General features: G+C 44.6%; 1 protein-coding gene across 1 annotated transcript; it reads right to left on the bottom strand.

The window, feature by feature from the left end:
• Positions 1-1,458: 1,458 nt before the first annotated feature.
• Positions 1,459-18,277, bottom strand: LOC144087324 (protocadherin-17-like). Its single transcript, XM_077617761.1, has 4 exons — positions 15,751-18,277; positions 13,223-13,281; positions 12,882-13,051; positions 1,459-2,087 (listed from the first exon to the last, which is right to left on the bottom strand). Exons 1-4 carry the CDS (start codon positions 18,220-18,222, stop codon positions 1,510-1,512), a joined length of 3,279 nt encoding a protein of 1,092 aa, XP_077473887.1. The 5' UTR covers positions 18,223-18,277; the 3' UTR covers positions 1,459-1,509.
• Positions 18,278-24,333: the final 6,056 nt, after the last annotated feature.

Genomic DNA, 24,333 nt, shown 5'->3' with positions numbered 1-24,333 from the left:
CTCAATGGAGACAGATAGCTTCACCGTACAAAAGCGGACAGGACTCGATAGCTAACAGTAGCGGGTTTTCTTCCGACAGCCACACGAAAATTGGCGCTCGAATGTGTAAAATACGGACATCTAAATCGACAGGTACGGTACACCATGGAAACACTTGAAGTCAGGTAAGCACTGATTGGCCCGGAAACCTTCACAGCAAAGAGTCAAGGACACAATTTTCACCGAAACACAATGAGTCACTCGAAATGGGCATCAATTCATCGATTAATTGATTAGAAAGGAATTCGTGGATACGGACGCTTATACTAGGGTGAAATATTGCAGGAAAACTCATGTGAAAATGGGAATATCAGCTCAATTTGCGTTAATAAGACGGCGTTCACGGCTAAAAATGGATTAGACGTCTATTGCTAACCATAGCGGGAAATGAATGAGTTAAGAAGCAAATTTGGGGAAATGGATGTGCCGAGTAGACGTTCCTCAATTGTTTTCACGGCAAATACTTGAAAATGATTGTAGAGGTTTGGTGCCATGAGACAATTGTTAGATTGCAAAGAAGTCAGCTTAAATTTGGCTTTTTGGGGAAAGGAATTCTAGTTTAATTTCATGCATGAACACATTTTCTGATGTACAGTTTTTGTCTGTGAAACTACTAACTTTTGCAATGCTATGGACCCCTAAAAAATATAAATATATATTTTTTCGGCCATGTGGGGACCCCTTAAAAGGCACTTATTTTTCCATTTTATTCAATAAATCTAAATATGAGTTTCCCCCTTTTTGAACTAAACTACTGGAATCAATTGAATTTTAGTGTCAATCAATTCAGTGACTTTTCTGGTCATCACGACTTTATCCCAAAATAGGTTTCTTATGTAATACTGTCATTGAAATTTCTTGAGAAAGATGAATTTTACATTTTCACCAGCTGCTCATTCATCTATTTTCTATACCGCTTATACTTCTGCTGACATGCACATTCATGGACAATTTTAGGTCTGCAGTGAACCTAAAGGAGCATATTTTTTTGGGAAATGAGTACCCGGAGAAAAGCAAAGAAAGCATGAGTTCATCTCACATTAACCCGAGAGTATGTAAAAAAAAAAAAAAAGGGAATAGATTTTGGCAAAAAAAAATTGAAACAAATTCTGCAAATGTGCTTGAATTTAAAACAGTGGCAGTATACTACGAGTTTGCCCGTTTTAATGGAATACATATTCATCTCTCTCCATATTCTCGGCTCAATGCAGCACAGGTGCGGCAATAAGAGTTCAGAATATTCCCCAAAAGATTCTTTCCGAATCAATTACTCGATGAATCCATTCGCATTTTTTCACCATCGTCGACGGCCCAGTCCAACAAAAAAAAAAAGGAAAATGTAGCAAAAAGACACAAAGCAGATGATTTTTGGTTATACAATGTTTGGACCCCCCTCCCCCCCCCCAAAAAAAAGAAGAACAAAAAGTCGAAGCCAAACGGCGCCCACGTCGGCCGGGAGTGCGAGCCGCGTCACTTCCCCGAGTCCCGCGGCTCGTACTCCAGCGCCCCGCCGCATTCCTGGCTGATGACGGCGCTGTGGATGAGGCTGCTGGCCAGCGCCTTGGGGCGGAGCTCCCGGCTCAGGTAGGCGGGCTCCTCCAGCGCCGTGTGCAGCGGCGAGCACTGGCCATCGGGCGGGCCGTAGGCATTGCTGTCCGGACCCCCCTCCCGCTCCTCCTTGGCCTCTCGCTGGGCCGGGTCGGGGGTCGGCCCGCCCTTGGTGGGGCTCCCGGGGGCCGGCGGGCTCTCCTGCAGGGGCGGGCAGGGCGGCGCCCGCTGCGATTTCAAGTAGGGTTTGACGTTGGCCACGAGGATGGTGCCGTCCCGCTGCTCCTTCCCGAAGGTGCTGAGGGTTTTGCGGGCGCCGCGGCTGATGGTGCCGTAAATCTCTGTCTCTACCATGGCGTCCATTCCCACGGGGATGAAAAGGTTGGTGCGATTATCGGCGCTGTCCGCTTGGCTTCCGATCCGTAACTTTGGCATCCAGCATCTGTCAGAATGTCCCAGCGCGCGACACTCGTCGGTGCAGTGGACTGATTTGTCTTGTTCTGGAAAAACAGTTGAACATTTGTTACTTTCTCCCGCCGGGCTGACGAAACTGAATCTACCGGTGCGTGTGGAGGGATGGCGATGGATAGCAAAAGAGCTCAGGGGGAGAAAGGTCACGCACGCCAAAATATCCAGACATACCGCATACCTGGCAACCTGGGCCAATTGCTCCCCTTATTAATGATTGCAATTCCCCTTATTAAGCAATTTAAAAAAAAAAACGTACAAATGCAACGCGGGACATTTTTATACTTAAAACATGACAATATTAGCAGTCGGCGATGATGTTTTCGTCTGCTACAAGTGGCCGAGACGATCCAAATTAGAGCCGAAATGCGTAAAACGAGATCAGATTTACAAAAAAATCCAGTACAAAAATGTGAAATGACCGAAATATGGGAAATACGTATAAGTTGACAAGTGTCTGCATACCATTCGTAAAAGTGTTCCGTTTCAAATGGAGACAAAATTAGCCAGAAACAGGAACGAGCATTTTCATTTCTTTCATTCATTTTCCATTCCACTTATTCTCAGGGGGTGCTGGAGCCTATCGCGGCAAATTAGGGACGTTAGGCGCGGCACACCCTGAATCGGTGGCCAGCCAATTGCAGGGCACGAGGAGACAAAGGACAACCAATTGTAGCGAGGGGCAATTTAGAGTGTTCAACTAGCCTAACGTGTGTTTTTGGGATGTGGGAGGAAACTGGAGTACCTGGAGAAGCGCTAGGCAGCCAGCCGGAAACTTAATTTGATTTATGATTTGAAATTGATAGTTTATGGAACAAGGAAAATCAATACTGGCAGTTTAGAGCAACAATGACAGATCCAAACAAAGAAAAAAAACTGACAGTTAACAGATTTCTTTGTGCCACTTGAAATTACAGTTGCTGACAAGTAATCATTTTCTCAACGCTGGATAATGCGACCCATGAGTGATTCATATTTCATTGTGAAGATTCAAGAATATTTCAAAAACATGAAATTACACAAATATGTTATTCCCTTGTGCCTGATAACCCATCATTCTCTGCCAATCCATTTTGACTGGGATGGGCATCCAAGTCAAAACGGATTGGACGCCAAACATTGCCAATGGCGACCAATCAGCTCAAACATACGAGCACCCCGACATACGAGCATTTCGAGATACGAGTAAAATTTCGAGCAAATAATTAACTCTAGATACGAGACCAATTTCGAGATACGAGAAAGCCAGGTGGCCAAGACATGAGAGGCTGTTTATTATGATTTTTGCCGCATCTCTTTCGTGTATAACAGATGTCTACGAGCACTGGGCGGAGCGTTGCATTTTTTTTCAGTGTTTTTTTCCCCGTTAGTCAGTGCGAATGGCGGAGCGATCGCTAATACGAGAGGAGTTTATACTAGTTCTTGTTGGCAAGTGGTCGTGCGTTATCCTATTGTGAGGACATTTGTGTGCATCATTTTGAGAATATTTTGAAGGGAATACAAACTCAAACAACCCTCGATATTGACTGAAAGTCAGTGTGGAGTCGGGGCAAAAAGAGCCAACCCGGGAGAAGAAAGGTATCAAACTTGAATACAAATTAGTTTTTAGTTCATTTCAATGGGAAACGTTCGTTCGAGTTACGAGAATATCGACATACGAGCTCAGTCCCGGAACGAATTAAGCTCGTATCTCGAGGTACCACTGTAAGTCCTAAAACCGGTAAATTATCTGAAACATTGAAACATTGCATTGCATTTTCCAGCATGAATATGATGAGATGCAACAAAACAAAGCATGAGAGCATCCCATTTGATTTTTGATTTTATTTTCCCCCACAGTGGGTCAACGCAACAGTTGAAAGTGATTCATAATATTCATGAAGCCCCCCCTCCGTCCCCCCGTTTTGGAAACCATCATAACCTGCGTAGGTGTTTCCTGGAAAATATGCTTGTGCTGCAGAGGAAGCATTTTTTTTTTTATTCTGATGCAGAAGCAGCAAAAAACATCTCATGTGCGAGTCGCATCAGCAAAGACTGGCACGCATAAGCATTACCTGCTCTCAAAATTGTGTCAACATTAATTTTAATTCATTCCGTCAAGCCACGACTCAAGGACAGTTCGGAATTAGCGTTTGTGGGCACAATCGTTATCTTAACCTTAGAATTTATGGCATCATTTTTCATTTTGACCTTCCTAATCAAGCACAGAATAAATAATTTGCAAGTATTGATTGAACCACTGTTAATGTAAATGGAAAAAAACTCCAATGCTAAAGAGTCACATTGAAGATGGGATTCGTACTTTGCGGTTTGATACCGGTGGGAAAAAAAACAGTGTAATTGATTCCCACGTAGCTTGTTTGCATTATTTTCGTGGGTGAGATGAAGGTGGAATACGCACGGGGTCGGTTGTATTTGGTGTTGAGGTCTGAATCCTAGGGGGCGCTATCAAAATATGTATACGTAAGAGACGCTCCGGGCCCGCAATTTGTTCGCCCACTCGTCTCAAGTAAGCTGACTGAGTGACAACGTGGTTCAGGGCTGAATTCATGTGTGAAGTGTTGCGTTGCATGCAAATTTATTCAGAGAGAAATCTATATATTTTTTGGAATATTCATGGTAATTGCAAAGTGTAACTTTCACAAGGTTTCAAAGTGCCATCCCTTGTTTGTTGATCCTTACGATGCTTTAATAGTGATGACAAAATAGTCCACCTTGTGGACTTCCTTTGTGTGGCTCCAGTTTTTTTAACTAGGTCTACAATGTCTTGTGTGTCTGTATTGCTACTGCAACCAAGACATTTCCCAAATACGGGATGAAATAAAGTTCTAACCTAACCTTAAAAGAACTTAAGATTTGAGTTGTATATGTAAAATGTTAGCTTCCATGACAATTTTGTGTGTGTGACAGCAGTTTATAATTTGACATATTTTGCTCCCCTAATTGGCTCCCGGTGATGTGACTGTCAGTAAATGTGTTACCTGTTTAGTGGTATCTCAAAAATCACTGTTGTCTTATTTTGACTTGGAGATCCCTCATTATGTTCTTTTCCTTTTTAAAGGAAGCGTTTAAACAATTTTACTTCCTTCAAAACAATTCAAGGACACATTAGGCATTACCATTCCTGGCCCAATCATTGACATAACCTTTTTCCCCCCCTTTGGATTATATTGCATCATAATCAGCTCCTTTATTTGCATTTCCTTGGCATTTTTCATTTCACTCCTTATTAGACACGTCATATATAATGACCCGTCCTTGCTGCTAAATGACCTCATTTGCATGCCCGGAAACAAGAAATGCAGGTGGCGGTGGAAAAAAAAGACAATAATTTAATTCAGTAGCCGAATAGTTATTGGCGCAAATTAGCAGTAAGTGAAAAACAATTACCTTCAAAACGTATCACCTGGCGGCATGAATTTCATATTTAACGGTAGATTTGCTCTCTTTTTGAAGGCGTGGCTTTCTAGCAAGGCCTGATGGGATTTCTTTCCATTGCCCCCACAAAATAAAAAATAAAAAACACGTTAGTAAAATCGTGTCGGGCTAATCGGCAATTGTCGTTTGCCCGCGAGCGAGAGTGCGACGACTCGTTCGTCCCGCCATCGACTGGCGACACGCCCGCCAACGCTCGGACGGGAAAGTCCAAACAACGCTAATAAATGAATAATAAATGAACGCTTTCTCGACTCCAGGCGAAAAGCACGGCAATCTAATCAAATGTCCAATTGGATGTTGTTCTTCCCCGCGCGTGATTCTGCTACGAAGGAAGGATGGCCAACAAAACCAGCACGAGGGATCGAGGCGCTTGTTATTGCGGCAATTATGCCGCAATCAACATTTATTTGACAGTGCCGCAATTGGTATTAGTGGTTTGAGGCGTTTGGAATGTTTTGCCGAAACAGGCATTCCGTCAAATTCCATTGTTTCTTCGCCCCGCGTCGTAAAAAAATGAATCGCCGTATTCCGATTGGGAAGCAGAAAGTTATTCTTCCTGCTGCTCGCCTGCCTGCTTTAATTTGACCATAATGATCCATTAATTGCTGGAAATGATGTCATTTACTCACAAAGGCTCTGCGTGAAATATGAATGAGGAGAATGGAGGAAAGAGAAACACTGATTTGGGAGCCTCGGCGTGAGTTTTCCTTTTGTTCTATCAAAAGGGAAACTCCCAACATCCGATTTGCCGGCCTGGGAGCTTTCCACAAATAAAATGAATCCACACGCGTGACAGGGAGATGTGGGAAGAAAGCTGTTTTGTTTGCCCGGCTCGCTTTGGGTAGCGTAGACGAGTGCTTGCGGGGAAAGGCGGCCGCACACGCCGAATTGTCGAGCCTCGGGGGCTGGCTGCAGGGCGGGCTTTTGATTGGAAAGTGTTGTTTTGGGATGTTGCTTTGCATGACAACAAGTGCTGCAAAAAAAAGCCTCCGCGAGAGGTACTCGGTCCTTTGGTCGCCGGTCTTTTGGTCGCCCGGAAGGTTATTGATAATTACCATTTAAATCGTTGCTCAAATTCCCTAAATACAAACTGTGAATTATTATTTAGTCATACTTAATGCCCTATTAATTATTAGGCTAAAGAAAAGCTCCAAATTTCCCGGACTTTTATTGTTTTTTGTTGGAGAACTTGTTAAGAAACTGACTGACGTAGCTTCTTAAAGGGACAACACATGTACATACAAACTCTTCTACACTCACACGTCGGCTCAGTGAAACTGCTCAGGGCCATTGTTGGCTTTTATTGATGCGTAGACTGTGTTGTTTTACCTTGTTTTGTCGCCGGTCTTTTGGTCGCCCGTTGTTTGGGTCCGGGCGACCAAAAGACCGCGACCAAAAGTCCAGTGACCAAAAGACCGGCGACCAAAAGACCGGCGACCAAACGACCGCACACGTTCGCGAGATACGTTTTGGGAAAGATGGAGTAGAGACGGATTTTATTTTCGCAACCGCTTATCTTTGCAAGGGTCAGAGGGGGTGCTGGAGCCTAGCCCAGCTGACTTCGGGCACGAGGCGGGGGACGCCCAGAGTTGGTGGCCAGCCAATCGCAGGGCATGAGGAGACGAACAACCATTCACGCTCAATCTCATATCTAGGGGCAATTTAGAGTGTCCAACCAGCCCACTATGCATGTTTCTTGGAAAACCGGAGTACCCAGAGAAAACCCTGGGGAGAACATGCAAAATCCCCACAGAGGGACCAACCTGGGTTTGAACCCAAGACCCCAGAACTCTGAGGCGCGCTAACCACTGATCCACCGGGCCGCACTAGAGACATATTTTACATGTGAAAATCTCAAAACAACCCCGAAACCCTCTCAAAACACAAAAAAAAAAAAAAATACCAATTTTCCATAAACTTGTGCAAAACGTAAAAAACGTGCGGAAAATTGTTATAAAGGCATGCAAAAAAAACATTTTCCATTCGACTTGTTGTTTGTCTTGTTTTGGAACTTTTCCTTAAAAAGCATAGGTTTTTTTTTTATTTTTTGTTCTGCTACTTCATTTGCATAAAAATGTGCGTGTCAGGTTGATAATTATTGCCCTGTGCAAAAGTTGTTTGTCGCAGACGGCTCTCATATCAAACGCTGACACGGAGTCACAATGAATTCTTTGCAGACCACATATTTGACTACTTTGGGAGAGCAATTTTCCCTTCAAACTGTCTAAACATTAATTACTGTTCATTTTCCACTTGTTATGGCAATGCGGGAATAATTGATTGTTGGATATATTTAGCAAATGTGATCTTTAGATAAGAAAGATCGACGCCCGATCCCCCAAAAAACAACATTTCAGTCCCATTAACAACAACAGGCGCCCAATTCATTTCAGCTAGAAGGTCTCGCAGCAATTATTCATCAAAAGTTAACGTCACTAATGTGAATTTTGCGTCAATGCTATGAATTGACACGATTTGACGTTATCGCTGTTGTTACAAAACTAACCTGAAGCTCCATCTAAGGCAAAATGACGTGTCTTTTATCAACCCCCTCCCACCCCACCTGCCACATTACATATTATGTGAATGCGATCAAAAGAAAATACATATGTGGGTTCAAAATGCATTTTAAATCAAAAGGACGGAATAAAACATAGCTTTGATTTGGCAAAGCCACACTTGTAGACATTACAGTGCCAAGCTTTGAAGCATCCGCACTGACTGATTACGCCACTGAGCCATTTGTTTCTCCATTTCTCATCCAAAGGGCTGGTTATTTTATTTCTTTTTTTCCCCCTCTTTTCTTTCCTAGATCTGAAAGCATAACGATAAGCCGGGCAGGAAGATGCGCCGTGTATTTCCATGGCAGCCATCAGCGCTCAAGAGGAGTCGACTGATGATACTGATGAGGAGATGCGCCTGCTCGGGAAAGCTAACAGGAAATCACACCCAGGTATTGTTCTTATTCTCTCCTACTTTTCTACGCGTATATCATTGTCACAGAAAATCTTTTTTTTTTTTTACCAACAAAAGAGGGCACTTGTTTATATTTCATCCTTCCCTAAATTAATGATATCTTTGTTGGCTGCGCAGTACATGAAAATATAATCAACTGCATTCAGGGTACATAAATCAAAGCTTAAATTTTCCCCGAAAAGTTTCCAATCAAATCGAGACACTTTCATCTATTGTTCCTGCCGTCGGCTTTGTTGACTCATTTTCAGTTCATTTCATCATAAGAAAATCATATCAAGTGAACAAAAATGCGTGCATTGAATTGAATGGTCGTAAAATAAGCACGTTTGGATGGAATCGGCGAGAGATAAAGCGAATGTTGGCAAACAAAGATCTTGGACGCCCATTAGAAAGAGAATGAGAAAACGCCTAGCAACATACCCACAGTGCATCTGGCGTCTGCGGGAGTGAATAAATATTCAGCGTGCGTGATAGCGAGAGCTTCACAGGTGCATATATTACCTGTATCAAAGCAGCCAGGAGACTGGAGGGATGGCAAAGGTAAAAGATATAAAAGTAATACTACTTAACCCGCCAGCTTTTTGTGCAAGAGCAGAAAAAAGAAAGGAAAATAAAATCAATCTCTATTCTTTTGCCAAAGAAGTAGTGCAATAAAATCATTAAAATAAAGATTTTGGAGCACAATCAGTATGCAAACATATTCATACGCTGATTGAGGAGGAAATGGAACAAAAGTGTAAAGCATATTCTATGGTTTCTTGAGTATACTGCTCGTTTTATTGCTAGGAAAATAATAGAAGTAAAGGGCGGAGTGCGTATTATATAAATAAAAATGAAGAAATGCTTAACTATTGTATGATAAAGATTAGAATTCTGGCGTTTCTCGATGTGATTGAGGGCTTCAAATCATCAATTTCATGACCATACGATATAAAAAACGTTAAATACAATTTTTACGTTACCAACTCGAATACAACACTAAGGTTTAGCCATCAAATTAATGATATAAATTGTTGAATCGGATAGTAGATGTTTTTATCTTGCTTACAATATACACACACCATATGACATTTCACTGCAGGGTTTTCCCAAGGCTTTATACGCCTGGTGGGGTGCCAGGCTTTTCTTATCTATGACTATTTATGTATACAAAAGTGCATTTTAACTACCACTCTTGTGCAGAAAATGAATATTCACGAATGACTTATAGTTACGTAAAGGCAATTTACAAATTCTTGTCAATTTAAAGTGTGTATTTTGCGAAAAACATGGTGGGCTGAAAGTGTTTTTCCGTACATTCAAGAAATTCGGGTGAATATATTCACTACTCTCTCTAGTCCTACTTATTGGAAGTTTTCACAAAATGAGAAGTTAATGTAATTATGTTAATGCCACATCAAAATAGAATATAACTACGTACAACCACGTTTTTTTAGTACCATTGATGGCCATAGACGTCCAATCCATTTGAACTGGGAGGTCTGCCCTGCCAGGTTTCCCAGTTCAACCGGTTAGAAAGTGTATTACAGGCAAAAGAAAGCTAGAGTGGATGCTGTAATTTGAAATCTGAGCCTCTCGACGCTCGCAAATCATCCCGACAACTCGTACTCCGCTGCCGCTCTTTAAAATTCCCCCCATAATCCCATCTAAGTTTACCTTTTCAACTTTCCAAAGGGGAAAAGCAGGAACGCGTCCGGCCATTAATAAACGCAATGCGCCAACTCTTTGCATTACCCTTATCTTTCATACACAGCCGTATAAATGAAATTCCTGAAGCGGTGCCGGAGCGCGTGTAAATATTCAGTCAGCAAGCGCCAGACATCTCTTTCAATATCTTTCTCCGTGCGAATTGGCCTTAGAACTGGGCGGCCAATGGCATGCCCCCAAAAAAGAAAACCTGCCACAAAAAAAATGAATGAATTTCCCGTGTGCGGCCGATTGGTCGCCGGTCTTTTGGTCGCCGGTCTTTTGGTCGCCGGTCTTTTGGTCGCCCCGACCGCCACAACGGGCGACCAAAAGACCGGTGACCAAAAGACCGACGACCAAAAGACCGGCGACAAAACAAGGTAAAACAACACAGTCTACGCATCAATAAAAGCCAACAATGGCCATGAGCACTTTCACTGAGCCCACGTGTGAGTGTAGAAGAGTTTGTATGTACATGCGTTGTCCCTTTAAGAAGCTACGTGAGTCAGGGTCTTAGCAAGTTCTCCAACAAAAAACAATAGAAGTCCAGGAAATTTGGAGCTTTTCTTTAGCCTAATAATTAATAGGGCATTAAGTATGACAAAAATAATAATTCACAGTTTGTATTTAGGGAATTTGTGTAACAATTTTAAATGGTAATCATCAATAACCTTCCGGGCGACCAAATGTCCGGCGACCAAAAGTCCGGCGACCAAAAGACTGGCGACCAATCGACCGTGTACCGAATTTCCACCTCCTATGGAGACTTCTACCATCTACCGTAATTCTGGCAGCCAACGGAATGTTCCTGTCCGTTCCCTGCCGAGCCCGCCGCGTTCAGACAGTTCAAAGCAATGTAAATGGCGTGGAAAGTAGCGCTTTGGGAGCCGATGACCAGAGCCCCGTCTCGTACCGACAAATGAAAGCCGTCGCCTCCTCGCCAGAGCCCGCCGTTAGCCTTTATCTCACCTGCGAGGCCGGCGCTCATATTTTCTGTTTATCTGGGCTCCCGCTAAATATATCAATCCCGAGGATGTCAGCCGGGTCACAACAGCTTGGCAATCATCTGCGATTGCACTCTTGGCAGTCGTTTCGCTCGTAATGAAACTTTAATATTCCTATTTTTAGTCGTAAACCCCAGCGCTAAGTTCCAAGCGCTTTTGGGGGAGGGGCCAAAAGGTGGGAGCGCACCTGCCGCGAATACCTGCGAGGCGTCTGTGGCGCCGTCGTCGTGTAAAGTCAAGGCGCACGCAAAGTCTGTTCAAATGGAGGCTTGATCAAGAGAGACGCATGCGAGATTGTTTGATGCCCGAATCAGACGCGGGATGTTTTAGCGCTCCGCTTTCACACAGTGGACCCTTTTATCCTTTCAAAGCGGCCCCCCCAAAGTTCCCTTTTACATGGCAATCAGTGACACTGCCTGTTAAATGTACAGTAAAACACCAGCAGCTGTGCTTACCAGAAATGTGGCGTTAAAATAAAGGAAAAAGTGTAAAAATGTAACGTCAAACTAAGAATGAACTAAAAAAAACGCAGCTACATTTGTATGAATTTGTGTAAACGCCCCTCACCGCGCTTTAATTTGAATCCATTTTAATTCATTTCATCAACACACGATACACTTTCAGTTAGTTTTGTTTTGTAATTTTTTACGTTTATTTCAGTTATGTGTCGTTAAAACAAAGGAAAAACTAAAAATGTAATGTCAAACTAAGAATGAACTAAAAAACAACTACATTTGTATGAATTTGTGTAAACGCCCCTCACCGCCCTTTAATTTTAATCCATTTTAATTCATTTCATCAACACACGATACACTTTCAGTTAGTTCTGTTTTGTAATTTTTTACATTTATTTCAGTTGTCGTTAAAACAAAGGAAAAACTAAAAATGTAACGTCAAACTAAGAATGAACTAAAAAAACGCAGCTACATTTGTATGAATTTGTGTAAACGCCCCTCACCGTCCTTTAATTTTAATCAATTTTAATTCATTTCATCAACACACGACACACTTTCAATTAGTTCTATTTCTACTTTTTTAAATTTATTTCTGTTAACCAGTCTTTTTTCAATTCTAGTTTTTTCCTGAACGTTAATCACCTAGAATTGAACACACTGCGGCAGTCTGGCGTGCTAACTACCGAGCTAACTCCTCTCCTAAAACACACTCAAATTAATCAGCGCCCATTAAAAACAAACCATGAATTATATTTAAAAAATAATTTGGCAGATTGTTTTTTTTTTATTCTGCTCCCGACGTAAAGTAACTTTAACTCTCACGATTTCAATGTTTTCCTCTTTGCGTCTAACTTCTTCCCCCCTGATCAAGAACATTTATATACAATATCTACAAAAATCCTACCATAAAACCCAAGGCTACCCGAGCCCTACCATTTTTCGTTTTCCCCGTTTTCTTTTTATGGTAAAACCTTGGCATTCACAGCAGCCACTATTTTACAGTAAATTTAACTTATTTTTTTATACCGCGCCGGTCAAGGCTCCGGCAACGTAAAGCCAACAATTTCACGGACGCCCCCTCCCACAAAAAAAAACCCTTTGTCGATTTACCACCTGCATGTTAAACGTTTGTATAAGTCGGCGGCGGCGGGCGGTGGCGGGCAAAGCCACACTTAAAGTCTCGGCGCGTAAAAAATAAAAAATAAACAAGGTGGCGCCGCGGGCGAGCGGCGAGGCATCTTGACGATGTCGGGAAGAGTCCACTCACCCTGCTCGAAAGGCTGGCCGTTAACTGATGTGCCTTTCATCTTGAGGGCCTCCCTGGCAGATGTGTCACACTGGGAGCCTCGATTAGTATCCTGGTCACTATCGGCCTGGTCACTATCACCATGGCCACTGTCTCGGAGGCTGGCTCGTTCTGCATCCTTAAATGTAGAGCTGCGGCAGGAAAGAACAAGAGGGGGTTGTGGCGGGGGGGGGGGGGGGGGGGTATAACTTTCCATTCTTACTGTGCGAGCGCTGTTGTTTGATAGCCAAGTAGGCTTGATAGTGGGATGAAGGCGGCGCAGAGAAGCGGTCTGGAAGTATCTGCATGTGAGAACCCCTTACCTTTGAACAAACGGCTGCCTGCTGCCAGCGTAATTGGGCTCGGAGGGGAAGTTTTCCGTCTGGAAATGACAATGAAAATGATGTTTTTTTATTTAACCAAAAAAAAACAAAAGAGCTTCACGCTGTTGGCTGATGACATTAGACACAGACGTGGATTGAAATGATCCGTAAAGCCTCTTTGAAACAGCCAGGATTTGGCTCTTTTACACGGGTCGCTGTTCTGTATTAACGACGCTAAATGGCTGGTCGCGATCGATGAAATTCACTAACTTGTACCGAAAAAGGGGAAGGCGATGCATACTTTTGTCCAAACGCTGAATAACACATCACAACTCTGAATGAAAATGCTGAGTACGGCATTTCCTTCAATTAACAGCAGAACACAAGACGGCTCTTTCTTGTGTTGTTCAAGATAATGAATTGTTTAGGAAAGTCTTAATTTGCTCTATCTGGCAAGGACATTGAATTGCCACGCTTTTATACTCAATACACAGTCAAAAATCAGTACTGGCGGGCGATTGTTTTCAAGTCATCTGCGTGCAGAACAAACTCGGACACAAAATGTTTTGCAATATATAGCTAGCCTATTACTCAGTTAGCATGTAAACATGACAGCTTTAGGGTGGGATTGAATCATCGATATTTTTTATTATGAGAGATCAATGCAACTAGATCAAATCTTAAGGAGGGCCTTGTTTGAGGACAGACTTACAGTGGCGTAAACGTGTCGGCGTTGAGCAATAACGTATACTAACTCGGTAGCAAAGTCACAATTGCGGTAATGGATTGTTGGGAAAAGTTCTGGCTTGTGAATTTAAAAGAGACCCATGAAAAATGGTCTGTACGACCTTCGATGAGGCTTGTTGTTGTTTTTTCGTGCTGCCTGACGACAGATTCTCAGAGCACTGAGCGAGCATTGTCAGGTCATTGTGCATTTTTCGTCATGCCTGAAATTCCCTTTTCATCTGACATTCAAGGGGTAAAATATTCTATTTCCTTTCTTTGGTTGAACAACTTTCTTTTTGTTCCTTTTTACCCAGTACAAGGTTTTCTGCCAGGGTAAAAATGACATGAATTCACTTTCTTGAGTTACACATTGTAACTTAAGTTTTACGCCTCCGTGCGTCACTGAAGGTTAGCTCACTTTGCCGTAATGTCTATCAGCTTTTTTGACAACGGGAGCCGCTCTTTTAAGCTCTCTGTAACCTTCAATTTTACTGATTCCATTTCTCTTCTGCAAGCAGTGTTTTCTGGTAAAGACATCTACCGTCATGATATCAGTTCTAAGCTAGTTATAAGAAAGCCCGCATCCAGAACCATAAGAGAAAATTTGACATTAAGCCGCTTTTACTTTTTACACAGGACCCAGTGAAGCGGGATATTAAAGCAACCGCGCTCACGTTCACGCCGCGATACGGCATCCCGCCATCAAATGGTTCAATGATTGAAATCGGGCCCGACGTCTGGTGTTAGAACACTTGTTGGACAGACACATTGCTTTCAGCACAACGGGATCCCAAATGTGAGTGTCAGCTGTCCCCCGAGGGATTTTAAACGCCACGTTGCTGTCAACTTGGGTGTTGAAAGCCCGATCCGCCGCCAACCCTCCCGGTTGCAGCGATTTGACGTCTGAACATCGGCAACGGCGGCGTTTTGCCTCCGATGTGGTGCTTTGGTACAATAGCTTTTGAATTTTTGCATTAGCTAGCAGAGGCGAGAGCGCAGAGCCATTGTGACCATATGCGCCTCTTTGGCAAGGCATAAAGAGAAACGCATTAGCTGCTTTCATTAGTGCCCTTTTCCCATCATCTTGAGAATAATGTGTTTGTGTTGATCACACCCACATACAACGGCGACTGGTGACAGCGCCAGGCCTCGTCATCTGCGCTACCGTCTCCAAATGTGAGACTGACCCAGATATTTACATCATGTACGGACACACCATTCCAGGCAGCGCAACAAGGCCCTGCCGGCCAATTAGCATGTTAGCTGGCGTTGCCCGGAAGGACCGGATGGAGGGTCGCCTCGTGCCAATTTTGGATGGATGGGGCTTTACGGCAATGACCCATATTTGGGATGGAAAAATGTGATTGTCTCGGAGTTACGCAGCGCGCCTCCCGCTGTCTGGCGCACACCGGCCGCGTAATGCGATTGGACAAGCTGCTCAAACACCTGTCCGCTCGGACATCTCAGCCCGGCTTTTGTTTTGTTTTCTCTCTGCGGCCCAGGGTCTGCCGGGGGTCACGGTTCTAGACTCGAGCTGTTTGCCTTTCCCCCACTGAAATGGGGGGAGAGGAGGAACGCTCCCTCATTAGCTGGCCTGCAGGCGTAGCACTTTCCCGGAGAAGGAATGTGGATAAAGGATTAACCTTATTAGTAAAATGCCAACTAAAACAAAGTTGTCATATCGCACTACATTTGCAAAGTGCTTGCCCCGAGCCAGTAGTCTGAAACGACAATGGTGTCCAATTTATACACAGGCATATTTTTGATCCCAGAGTTCTACGGATAAGTGCATGGCGTCTTACCTGGATCACCGACATCCTGTTTGCCGAAGCGTCTGCGCCGAGCCCGGCGAAGCTGGTGTGGCAACCCGCCCTGGGTACCGTCAGGCTGTTCGGCGTGGTCTTCAGGTACATGACCTCGGACCTGGGCAAGGTGAGCGGCAGGGGGCTCTGGTAGTCGAAGCAAATGGGCGAAGTAATCAGCGAGGGGCTGCTGACCACGTTCATCCGGCTGGCCGAATCTCTCTCCTCCATCTCGCTCTGCACCAGCATGATGTCACTTTTGTTGATGCGCTTCTTCTTGCCCTTCCCCACCGGAGGACTGGTGTACTCGGGCATGCGGCAGTTATAATTCCCGCTCTCTTTATCTTGATGTTTGGACTTGACAGCGATGGCGGTCATGACGGCCAAGAGCATGACGGAGATGATGCAAAGAGTAACTATGAGGGGCAGGGATACATCCCAGTGCTGCTGCTCGCCGCTCACGCCGGAGCCCCCTCCACCCGCCGCCGCTTCAGCGTTGGCCTTGATTACCAGTTTAGCCACGGCGGATAAGGGGGGTTTCCCGTGGTCGGTCACCTTAACCACCAGTTCCACCACGGGCGAGACCTCTTCCCACGTGGCGTGCGCCGTCCGGACTTCGCCGCCTAGGGGATCCATGTCGAACAGGTGGTCGTCGTTCCCGTCTGTGATCTCGTAGGTCAAGTGTCCGCTCTCTCCGTGATCGTGGTCTACGGCTTTGACCGTGGCCACGATGTAGCCGATGCCCACGTTCCGAGGAACGGGGATTTCCGCCGTGTCGTTTTGAAGGAACGGTAAAATGATGACCGGGAGATTGTCGTTGACGTCGAGGATGTTGACCCTGACGGTGGAGGTGCTCTCCATGTGGGGGGAGCCGCCGTCTTTAGCCTGAACTTTGAACTCAAACGATTTCATTTGTTCGTAGTTGAAAGAGCGCGACGCGTATATGGCTCCGTTGGTGGGGTTGACGGACACGTAGGTGTAAACGGATACTTCGCCGATATGGGATGGCAGAATGGAGTAGGTCACGGTGCCGTTGCGGCCTACGTCCGGGTCGTGGGCTAGCACCGAGCCCAGGTACTCGCCCGGGATGTTGTTCTCGGGCACCTGTAGGACGTACATGAGTTTTGTGAAGCGAGGCGCGTTGTCGTTTTCGTCCAGGATTTTCACAGTGAACGACTTGGTGTAGTTTAGAGACGGGATGCCGTTGTCTCTGGCCACGATGGTCACGTTGTATTCGTCCTTTGCTTCCCGATCCAACGGCCTGTCGGTCAGCAGCGTGTAAAAATTGTCGTTGTTTTCCTGAAGTCGGAAAGGAACATTCCCCAGCACGCGGCACTGCAGCTGACCGTTTCGGCCCGAGTCCTTATCCGTCACCCTGACGAGCGCGATGACGGATTCCGAGGGCGCCGCCTCGCTGATGGCGCCCTGCCTGACGGAAACAAAACTGATTATTGGCGAGTTGTCGTTTTTGTCCAGCACTTTGACGGTAATCTTGGCGTGGCCCGGGATGGGGTTCGGGCCCAGGTCTTTGGCCTGCACGTCGAACTCGATGATGGGATTCTCCTCATAGTCAATTTCCCCCTGGACCTTTATGACTCCGCTGTTGGGATCGATGGAGAACAAATCTTGAATGCGCTCCGATGCGTAGCCGGTGAAGGAGTAGACCACCTGGCCGTTGCTTCCCTCGTCATGGTCGGTGGCATTCAAATCTATAAGTACTTTTCCAGGCGGCGAATTCTCCGGGAGTTCCAAGACGTAGGAGGATTTTTCAAAAATGGGGCTATTGTCGTTGGAATCGGTCACCCTGACGTTGATTTGCATGGAGCCCGATCGGGGGTACTCCCCCCCGTCTATGGCGGTGAGGAGGAGGGTGTGATGGCTCTGGTCTTCCCTGTCCAAAGGTCTCTGGACCACCAGCTCGGGGTAAATAGTCCCGTCGCCTCTGACTTTTAAATCCAGCGAGAAGGTATTGTAATCATCTCTGGTGACCTGATAAGTCTTGATGCCGTTCTCCCCGGTATCCGAGTCGTGCGCGATGGTCAGGGGGAAGCGCGTGCCCGCCGCCGCGTTCTCCGAGATATCGATGTTGACGTGATCCGAGGGGAAATTGGGCGAGTTGTCGTTGATGTCCTGGATGTCGATCTTGATCATGCAGATCTCCTTGTCGTTGGCGAACACCTCCATGGAGAGCTGGCACTTTGGGTTGCGCCTGCACAAGGTCTCCCGGTCGATCCTTTGTTTGGTGAAAATAAGTCCGCTCTCGGGGTCCACGTCAACCAGGTGCGGCGCCGAATTCTCCAGAACTCGGAAGTTGGATTTCTTGCCTCTCTCCAGGGTCCCATAGCCGCCGTCTTTGGCGATATTGCCGATGACGGTGCCGGGTCCTTGCTCCTCCGGGACGGAATAACTCAGGTTCTTCAATGTCAGGGCTTTAACCCACAGAAGAAGGAAGATGGGAACGGAGAGACGCATCCCTTCCGTCGGATATGCGGTGCTGGCACGCGGGAGAAAAAGAAAAAAAAGAACAGGGGGGAAGAAAAAAAAGCCTCGACTTTCAACCTGTTGATTATTCCGGCGAACCTTCAGAGGACCAAATCCAAAGCGGGCATGGTGCCGCCCGCTAATTGGATATAAAATCGATTTGCGAACCCCCTTTAATGGGCATTAGCTCTCTCGCATGCCTCTCTCGGATGATGAACTCTTTCTGTAAACAAAGATGACCGCCCGACGACACCCCGCGCATGAATTAAAGATCAAATTCAACATTAGAATGCTTTGTTTCCCGTCTCGGCGGGGCTCCCACAATGAATAATCGATGAGAATAAAGTATTAATATTCCCCTCTGCGTCCAAGGTTAAAGCATGGTGAAGGTTAGAGCTTGCGTTTCAAAGAAAGAAGGAGGAGAAGGGGTGAAAAAGAGCACCCCAAAAAAAAAAACCCAAAAAGAGGCGCATCGCCCTCATGCGACATCTGCACGCTGCAAAGCTCCAAAATGCACCATCGCCCCGCGTTACCACCACCGGTGCATTGTGACTTGGCTCTCCGGTGCGGCACACTGTTGCATCGGGGAGCTGCCTGCCTTGCTGCCTTCCTTCCTTCCTTCCTTCCTTCCTTCCTTCCTTCCTGCGTGTGTCTCCTCCAGTTAAGTGCACGCAGCCTCTCGCTCGCCCAACCTTTTGTGTGCTCCTTTCGCCGTGGCCACTTTTCCCCCCTTTCTCCGCTTTCCCTTTTTTTTTCGCCCGCTAATCAGTCCACTAATCCCGTAATCCAGTCCGATTCCGAGGCGCTCCCGTTTGCATCCGTCAACCGGCACGCTTATCTGTTGCACGGCGGCTGAGAAGCCGGAGAGGGGGAAATAAGGTGCGAGATGATTGAAGATAATCAGAATGAGTCGCGTCTCCTCCTCAACTGTTGAAAGCTGCTCCCCTCCTCTCCTCTCCTCTCCTCTTCGTCCTCCCCTTTCTTTCTACCCTCCCTCCCGTTTGCCGCACACTCCCGCGCACTTTAGTGCTCCCTTTTCGCAGCGCCGGTGAGTGAGCGGTGACAGAAATCTCGCCGTCTGAGGTGGAGCACGCCAATGGCATGAAGAAAGGCTGTACTAGTGCTACGTGATTTATTTACCGATGCGCCCCAAAAACAAGGAGAGGGTGGGGGGGAAATGCCCGCGGTGGTGGATGTTACCCCAAACACACAAAGATGTGAATTTCCGTGGGGGGGGGGGAGGGAGGATTAGCAGTGGATCAATGAACGCTACATGCGGTCACTCCAGTGGAGAGCAGGGATAAGATGTGAAATTAAAATGGATCTCGTTAAATCCCCCCACCATGCTTCGAAAAGTCTGGCAGTGCAGCCAAGTAAGACCACTATAGGCAACAGATGGCTAGGCTAAAAGTAGGTTTTGGAATCCTGGTGGGTTTCATTAGATTTTGCAGGTAGCACTAATTTTCTGGACATGGAGTGCTCCTTTTTACCCCCGTTGCCACTGACTAATCGTAAGCAGAGGCGGATGGGGGGGACGTGGAAGTGCTGAAAACAGCCTGTTTGGACCTAATGAGTACAAAGTGCGGATATGTACTTTGCAGTATCCAGAGTTGTAGTTAATAGGTTGTATTGGCTGGTGAAAGCAGGTTTGTACTGTGTGGATGTTAGGTAGACACTGAAAAATGAAGTAATTTTTTTTCCCCTTTTCAGCAGCATAAAACTAATCTTTGGTGGATGGTGACAGGTGGATACACTAGCAGAATTCTAGAATTTGTTTTATCTATGTGCGTCAACTTCATGTTTCCCACGGAAATAACATAGTTTTGTAGTCTTCTAAGAAAGATCAAGGACAAAATGAATGAGAGAATATTTTGTTTCCCACCTTTTCAAAACTTAATACGATAAGATTAATTTATTTTTTTAAATTCGTTCACTGGCAATAGACATTAACTTCATTTTACCTGAAACGGTTATCATTTAATTTCCATGCTTAATAATTTCCATTCCGTTTGTACTGAAACTCTTTAAACCAAGGGTGTCAAACTCGGGTTGGTTCGGGGGCCGCAATAACATCAACTCGATTTCATGTGGGCCGGACCATTTTAGATATAATATTTAGATATTTAAAAAAAAAATGGATTATAAGTACTGGATCAAAAGCCCTAAATATTCAGTTTTTTTTATAGATATAAAACTGTATATTTGAACTTTTTTTTCTTAGTAAGGGAAAACATCAAATAATCATTTGTGTTTCATTTCAAATGGAAACAAATCTTTTTTAAATTATATTGCATATTAAAGTGGAAAACTGAAAATATTTTTATATATTTATTTTTAGATTTTACAAAATGCTTTTTGACCTAAAAACACCCAAAGAAAAAAAATGGATAAAAAATTGCAATTATTGATTTAAAAAGGGGAAAATCAGGAAATATAATATACATCTATAATCTTCATTTGAATTTGATCCTAAAACAGAAAATTGGCACTCATAATTTACTTACTCGGGCCACACAAAATGATGCGGCGGGCCAGATTTGGCCCCTGGGCCGCCACTTTGACACCTGTGCTTTAAACAAACATAATTTTTGAAAATAAGAAATAGGAGAATCCCCCCACGGACCCCCCAAGCATTCCACTTCCAGCGCGCGATTCTCAATTTTAACAGTTTTTGGATGTCTACCAACCCGCGACAATCTTCTTGCACTCCCCCTCAAAGATCTTAGTTGATACGACAACTCTTTTATTTTTCTTGGAGTGTGTTTGTTAAAAAATCAAGTCGACATTAATCTGTATATGATGCTTAAAATCCGATGGCAGATGTAATCTAGTCATGTTTTTTAAATACACTCCTTTCTGCCCGATGTAATGCAACGCAAGCGTTCCATCAAAGATAACCAATGCTCAAAGCTCTCCACCATGGCTTAAAATATTCAGACGTATACATAGAAAGCTTGTGATCATGTCAAATCGGATTTTCCGTGTTATATTGAAATCGCTGCCAGAATGCGCAACCTGGATCACAGCCAGACGACACTTGGTTGACCTTACGTATGCGCGTTGCCGTTGCAAAAACGCGTGTGAGGCATGCAAAAAAAAAAAAATCAACAATCGAACGTGATTAGAAATGAATTGGACGTCCGCCAACGTCAATAGTTTTAGTAGCGTGACGTGAAAAAGCAAAGTGGCTTATCCGAGACTCCGTTTTTGTTCCAATCTTTGAGTGATAGTGCTTTTATGCACTCCAAAAAAAAAATGTGTGAAAGAATATCTAATGAGGTGCTTGACTCTCTGTATTCAAAGTATAGCACTTCAAAAATAAAGCGGCATTTTTGTTGTAAAAGCCGAATTTTTTTTAAATCTGCGGTTTGATCCAGCAGGTGTACCTAATAGATTGTCCCTGGAGTGTGTTCATTATGCACGTGTCCTTTTCCAAGCTACTCTAAAAGGTTCGCCAGCCAGGATGCTCTCAGCTGGAGGACGTTCCGAATGCTTCGTTCTCTGCTCAAATATCACAGGCGTTAGCCTAACCCGCCTTTCGCCGCCATCAAACATCAATACCCCCGCCACACACACACACACACACACACACGTACGTATCAAGCTCATATTCAACATTGAAAAGATGGACTGACATTTAGCTCTCAGCATTTCAACAATATGAGATTTGCATTTCTTTCACCCGACGGCGCATTTCTCGCTGGCCGAGGCCGAGTCCGCTCTCGGCCGGGCCAAAGGGCGTCTGGCCCGGATCTTCGTTTTAATTCGGTCCCGGCCGCCATCTAAATCAACCTTGTCTCGGACTTCATTTCCATTGTCTGGAACATGGCGGCGGCGCTCCGCTTGGGAGCGTCAACTTTGGCTCAGCCTGCATAAAATGTCCATTTCTGCAGGTGAGAGATAAGGGCAGAGAGAAGCTAATTATCATTGGGTGTATGTTAAAACCCTCGGAAAAGGCCGGCTATCAACGGCGGTGTCTCTACTGACGGGGCAAGTCTTTAATAGCACCCAAAGTCCAAATTTAATAGGATCTGAACTCCAAACTGGGTAGTAAATAGACGACGTCTTAACGTAAAGGCTCGGACTGTCGGGCTCGTCTGAATGCCGACTCTCTAATGAGGCCTCCGCCCTGAAATAAATTGTCGCCAGCGAAACACGGGGACGCTCTGCTTGTTTCACGACAAATTGAATTTCACCAGAAAGCACATTATTCCCGCAGAGTGTAGCGTCATAGCAGTTGTAATGGACTCCGCCGCAGTGAGGTTGACTAACATCTCGGTTCGTCTTTCCCTTGATTGACTTAGCACTCGGCCGGGGCCCGATTGCAGGTGAGATTAACTGGGTTATCGGTCGGGTTGTTGCGATCACAACACTGGAAAACTGGCTGTTGTTAAAGGGGAGGGGAGGGGAGATGGAGATGTCACGCACACCCTGATACATCGTCTAATAAGTCAAGTTGCTGCGCCATTCAGGTCATGGATTTACAAGACTGTCTGCCATTGATGGCGATATATGTCTAATCCCTTTGAACTGAGAGAGGCTTGCAGCGAACCGAAAGCAAAGATGGCAGATACTGGCATAGTAAAGCACAATGAGTGACGTCACAGCCTCACCAATTTCAAAACCTCCCATTTGAAGACCGATTTGAACATAGACATAGACTCCAGCGCTTTTAAAATTTACATAGACCACACCTACTGTATTTTCTCGCATATTAGCCGCCTCCGCGTATAAGCCGCACCCTTAAAATTGCCTTAAAATCGTTTAATTTGACCATTTTTCTCGTATAAGCCGCCCTGATTCACAATTTTCACCTCCATTTTCATGTTTTTAATAGGGAGTACAAATGTGTTACTTGGAAGGGAAAATCTTAAGACAAATCGTCGCACGTGGTATTTCTGAGATACTTTATGAATCAAAAGAATCATCTGCTGATTGCACATTGCGAAAGGGTGTTGCCTGCACGTAGACAAATTCAAAAAGGAAGTCACGTGAGCAATACAACCAGGAAGTGTGTCCGTAGCGGTCTAGTTTTCACCAAGTTTCTGCGTGCAATAATAGCATGAGATACACATTACGCAGGTATCAAGGCTGATATTTTAATGATCAATCGCATGACCTTGAATTTCATTCATAGACATCAAATTCAATTTTGTTTAGCGTTTTATCTGTTTATCTTTTCTCTATTTTGAAATAAACGACCGTATCGACCGCATTGTCGTGCGTTATGGCGTTTCGTCTTTGTCACGTTGCAGTTTTGTGCATGTCAAGTCTAATTTGCGCATTTAAGCCGTACCCTTGATTCAGTCATCTTTTTTTGTGTGTGACGGTATACATGCGAGAAAATACGGTAGTTACATTTGTGCATATAAACACACTCACTGATAGAGTACTGATGGTGGCTTTATTTGGCTATTACTCATCAGAAAATTATAGTTTTTTTCCCATTTATTGAACATTTTTCCACCGGAACACATGATAAAAGTGTTTTCCTCCCCTTCAACAAGGAGAAAAAAGCAACAACAATTAGAGACAGATGGCATCATTTAAAAATCGTCACACCAACCTGTTACCTAGTTAAACCTGAATCACACCCTCTTTAAAATGGGGTATTAATGCAATACCAAGGGCTCCATTTTCACAGATGTTGCGGCGCTGCTCAAACATTTGACGGCAGCATTTTGATTTACAAGCTTAAGCGTCATTAATCCACGTGTTATTTGTTCAATAAATTTCCAATGAAAAATTCATTTTGCCAGAAGAGAAGGGTGATAATACTCTATCAACATGCGGATATTTTCATAATTGGAATAAATTCCTGAATTATCGGTGTCATCTGTTTCCAATTGTGAGCGAACAGTTTAATATCAGCAAAAAAAACAGTTTATTCAACTTGGATTAAAAAAAGTATGCGTTCTACAAGAAAATAACATTGCATTAGAAAACTAATTTTGCTGTCAGGCCTTCTTGTCAAAATAACAGTTGACAAATGCTAGCACAAAACGCACGTTTAAGACGGATAAACTTGGCACACTTGGCGGTTTTGAAAGGTATTTATTTTATCGTGTTGATTCATTGGCAATTGATGTGCCTTTGTGCTAT

Source organism: Stigmatopora argus, chromosome 13 (assembly GCF_051989625.1).
Source record: "Stigmatopora argus isolate UIUO_Sarg chromosome 13, RoL_Sarg_1.0, whole genome shotgun sequence".
NCBI classification, from domain to species: Eukaryota; Metazoa; Chordata; class Actinopteri; order Syngnathiformes; family Syngnathidae; genus Stigmatopora; species Stigmatopora argus.
Note: the sequence above shows the minus strand (reverse complement) of the source record. Positions and strands in the feature narration are given on the sequence as shown.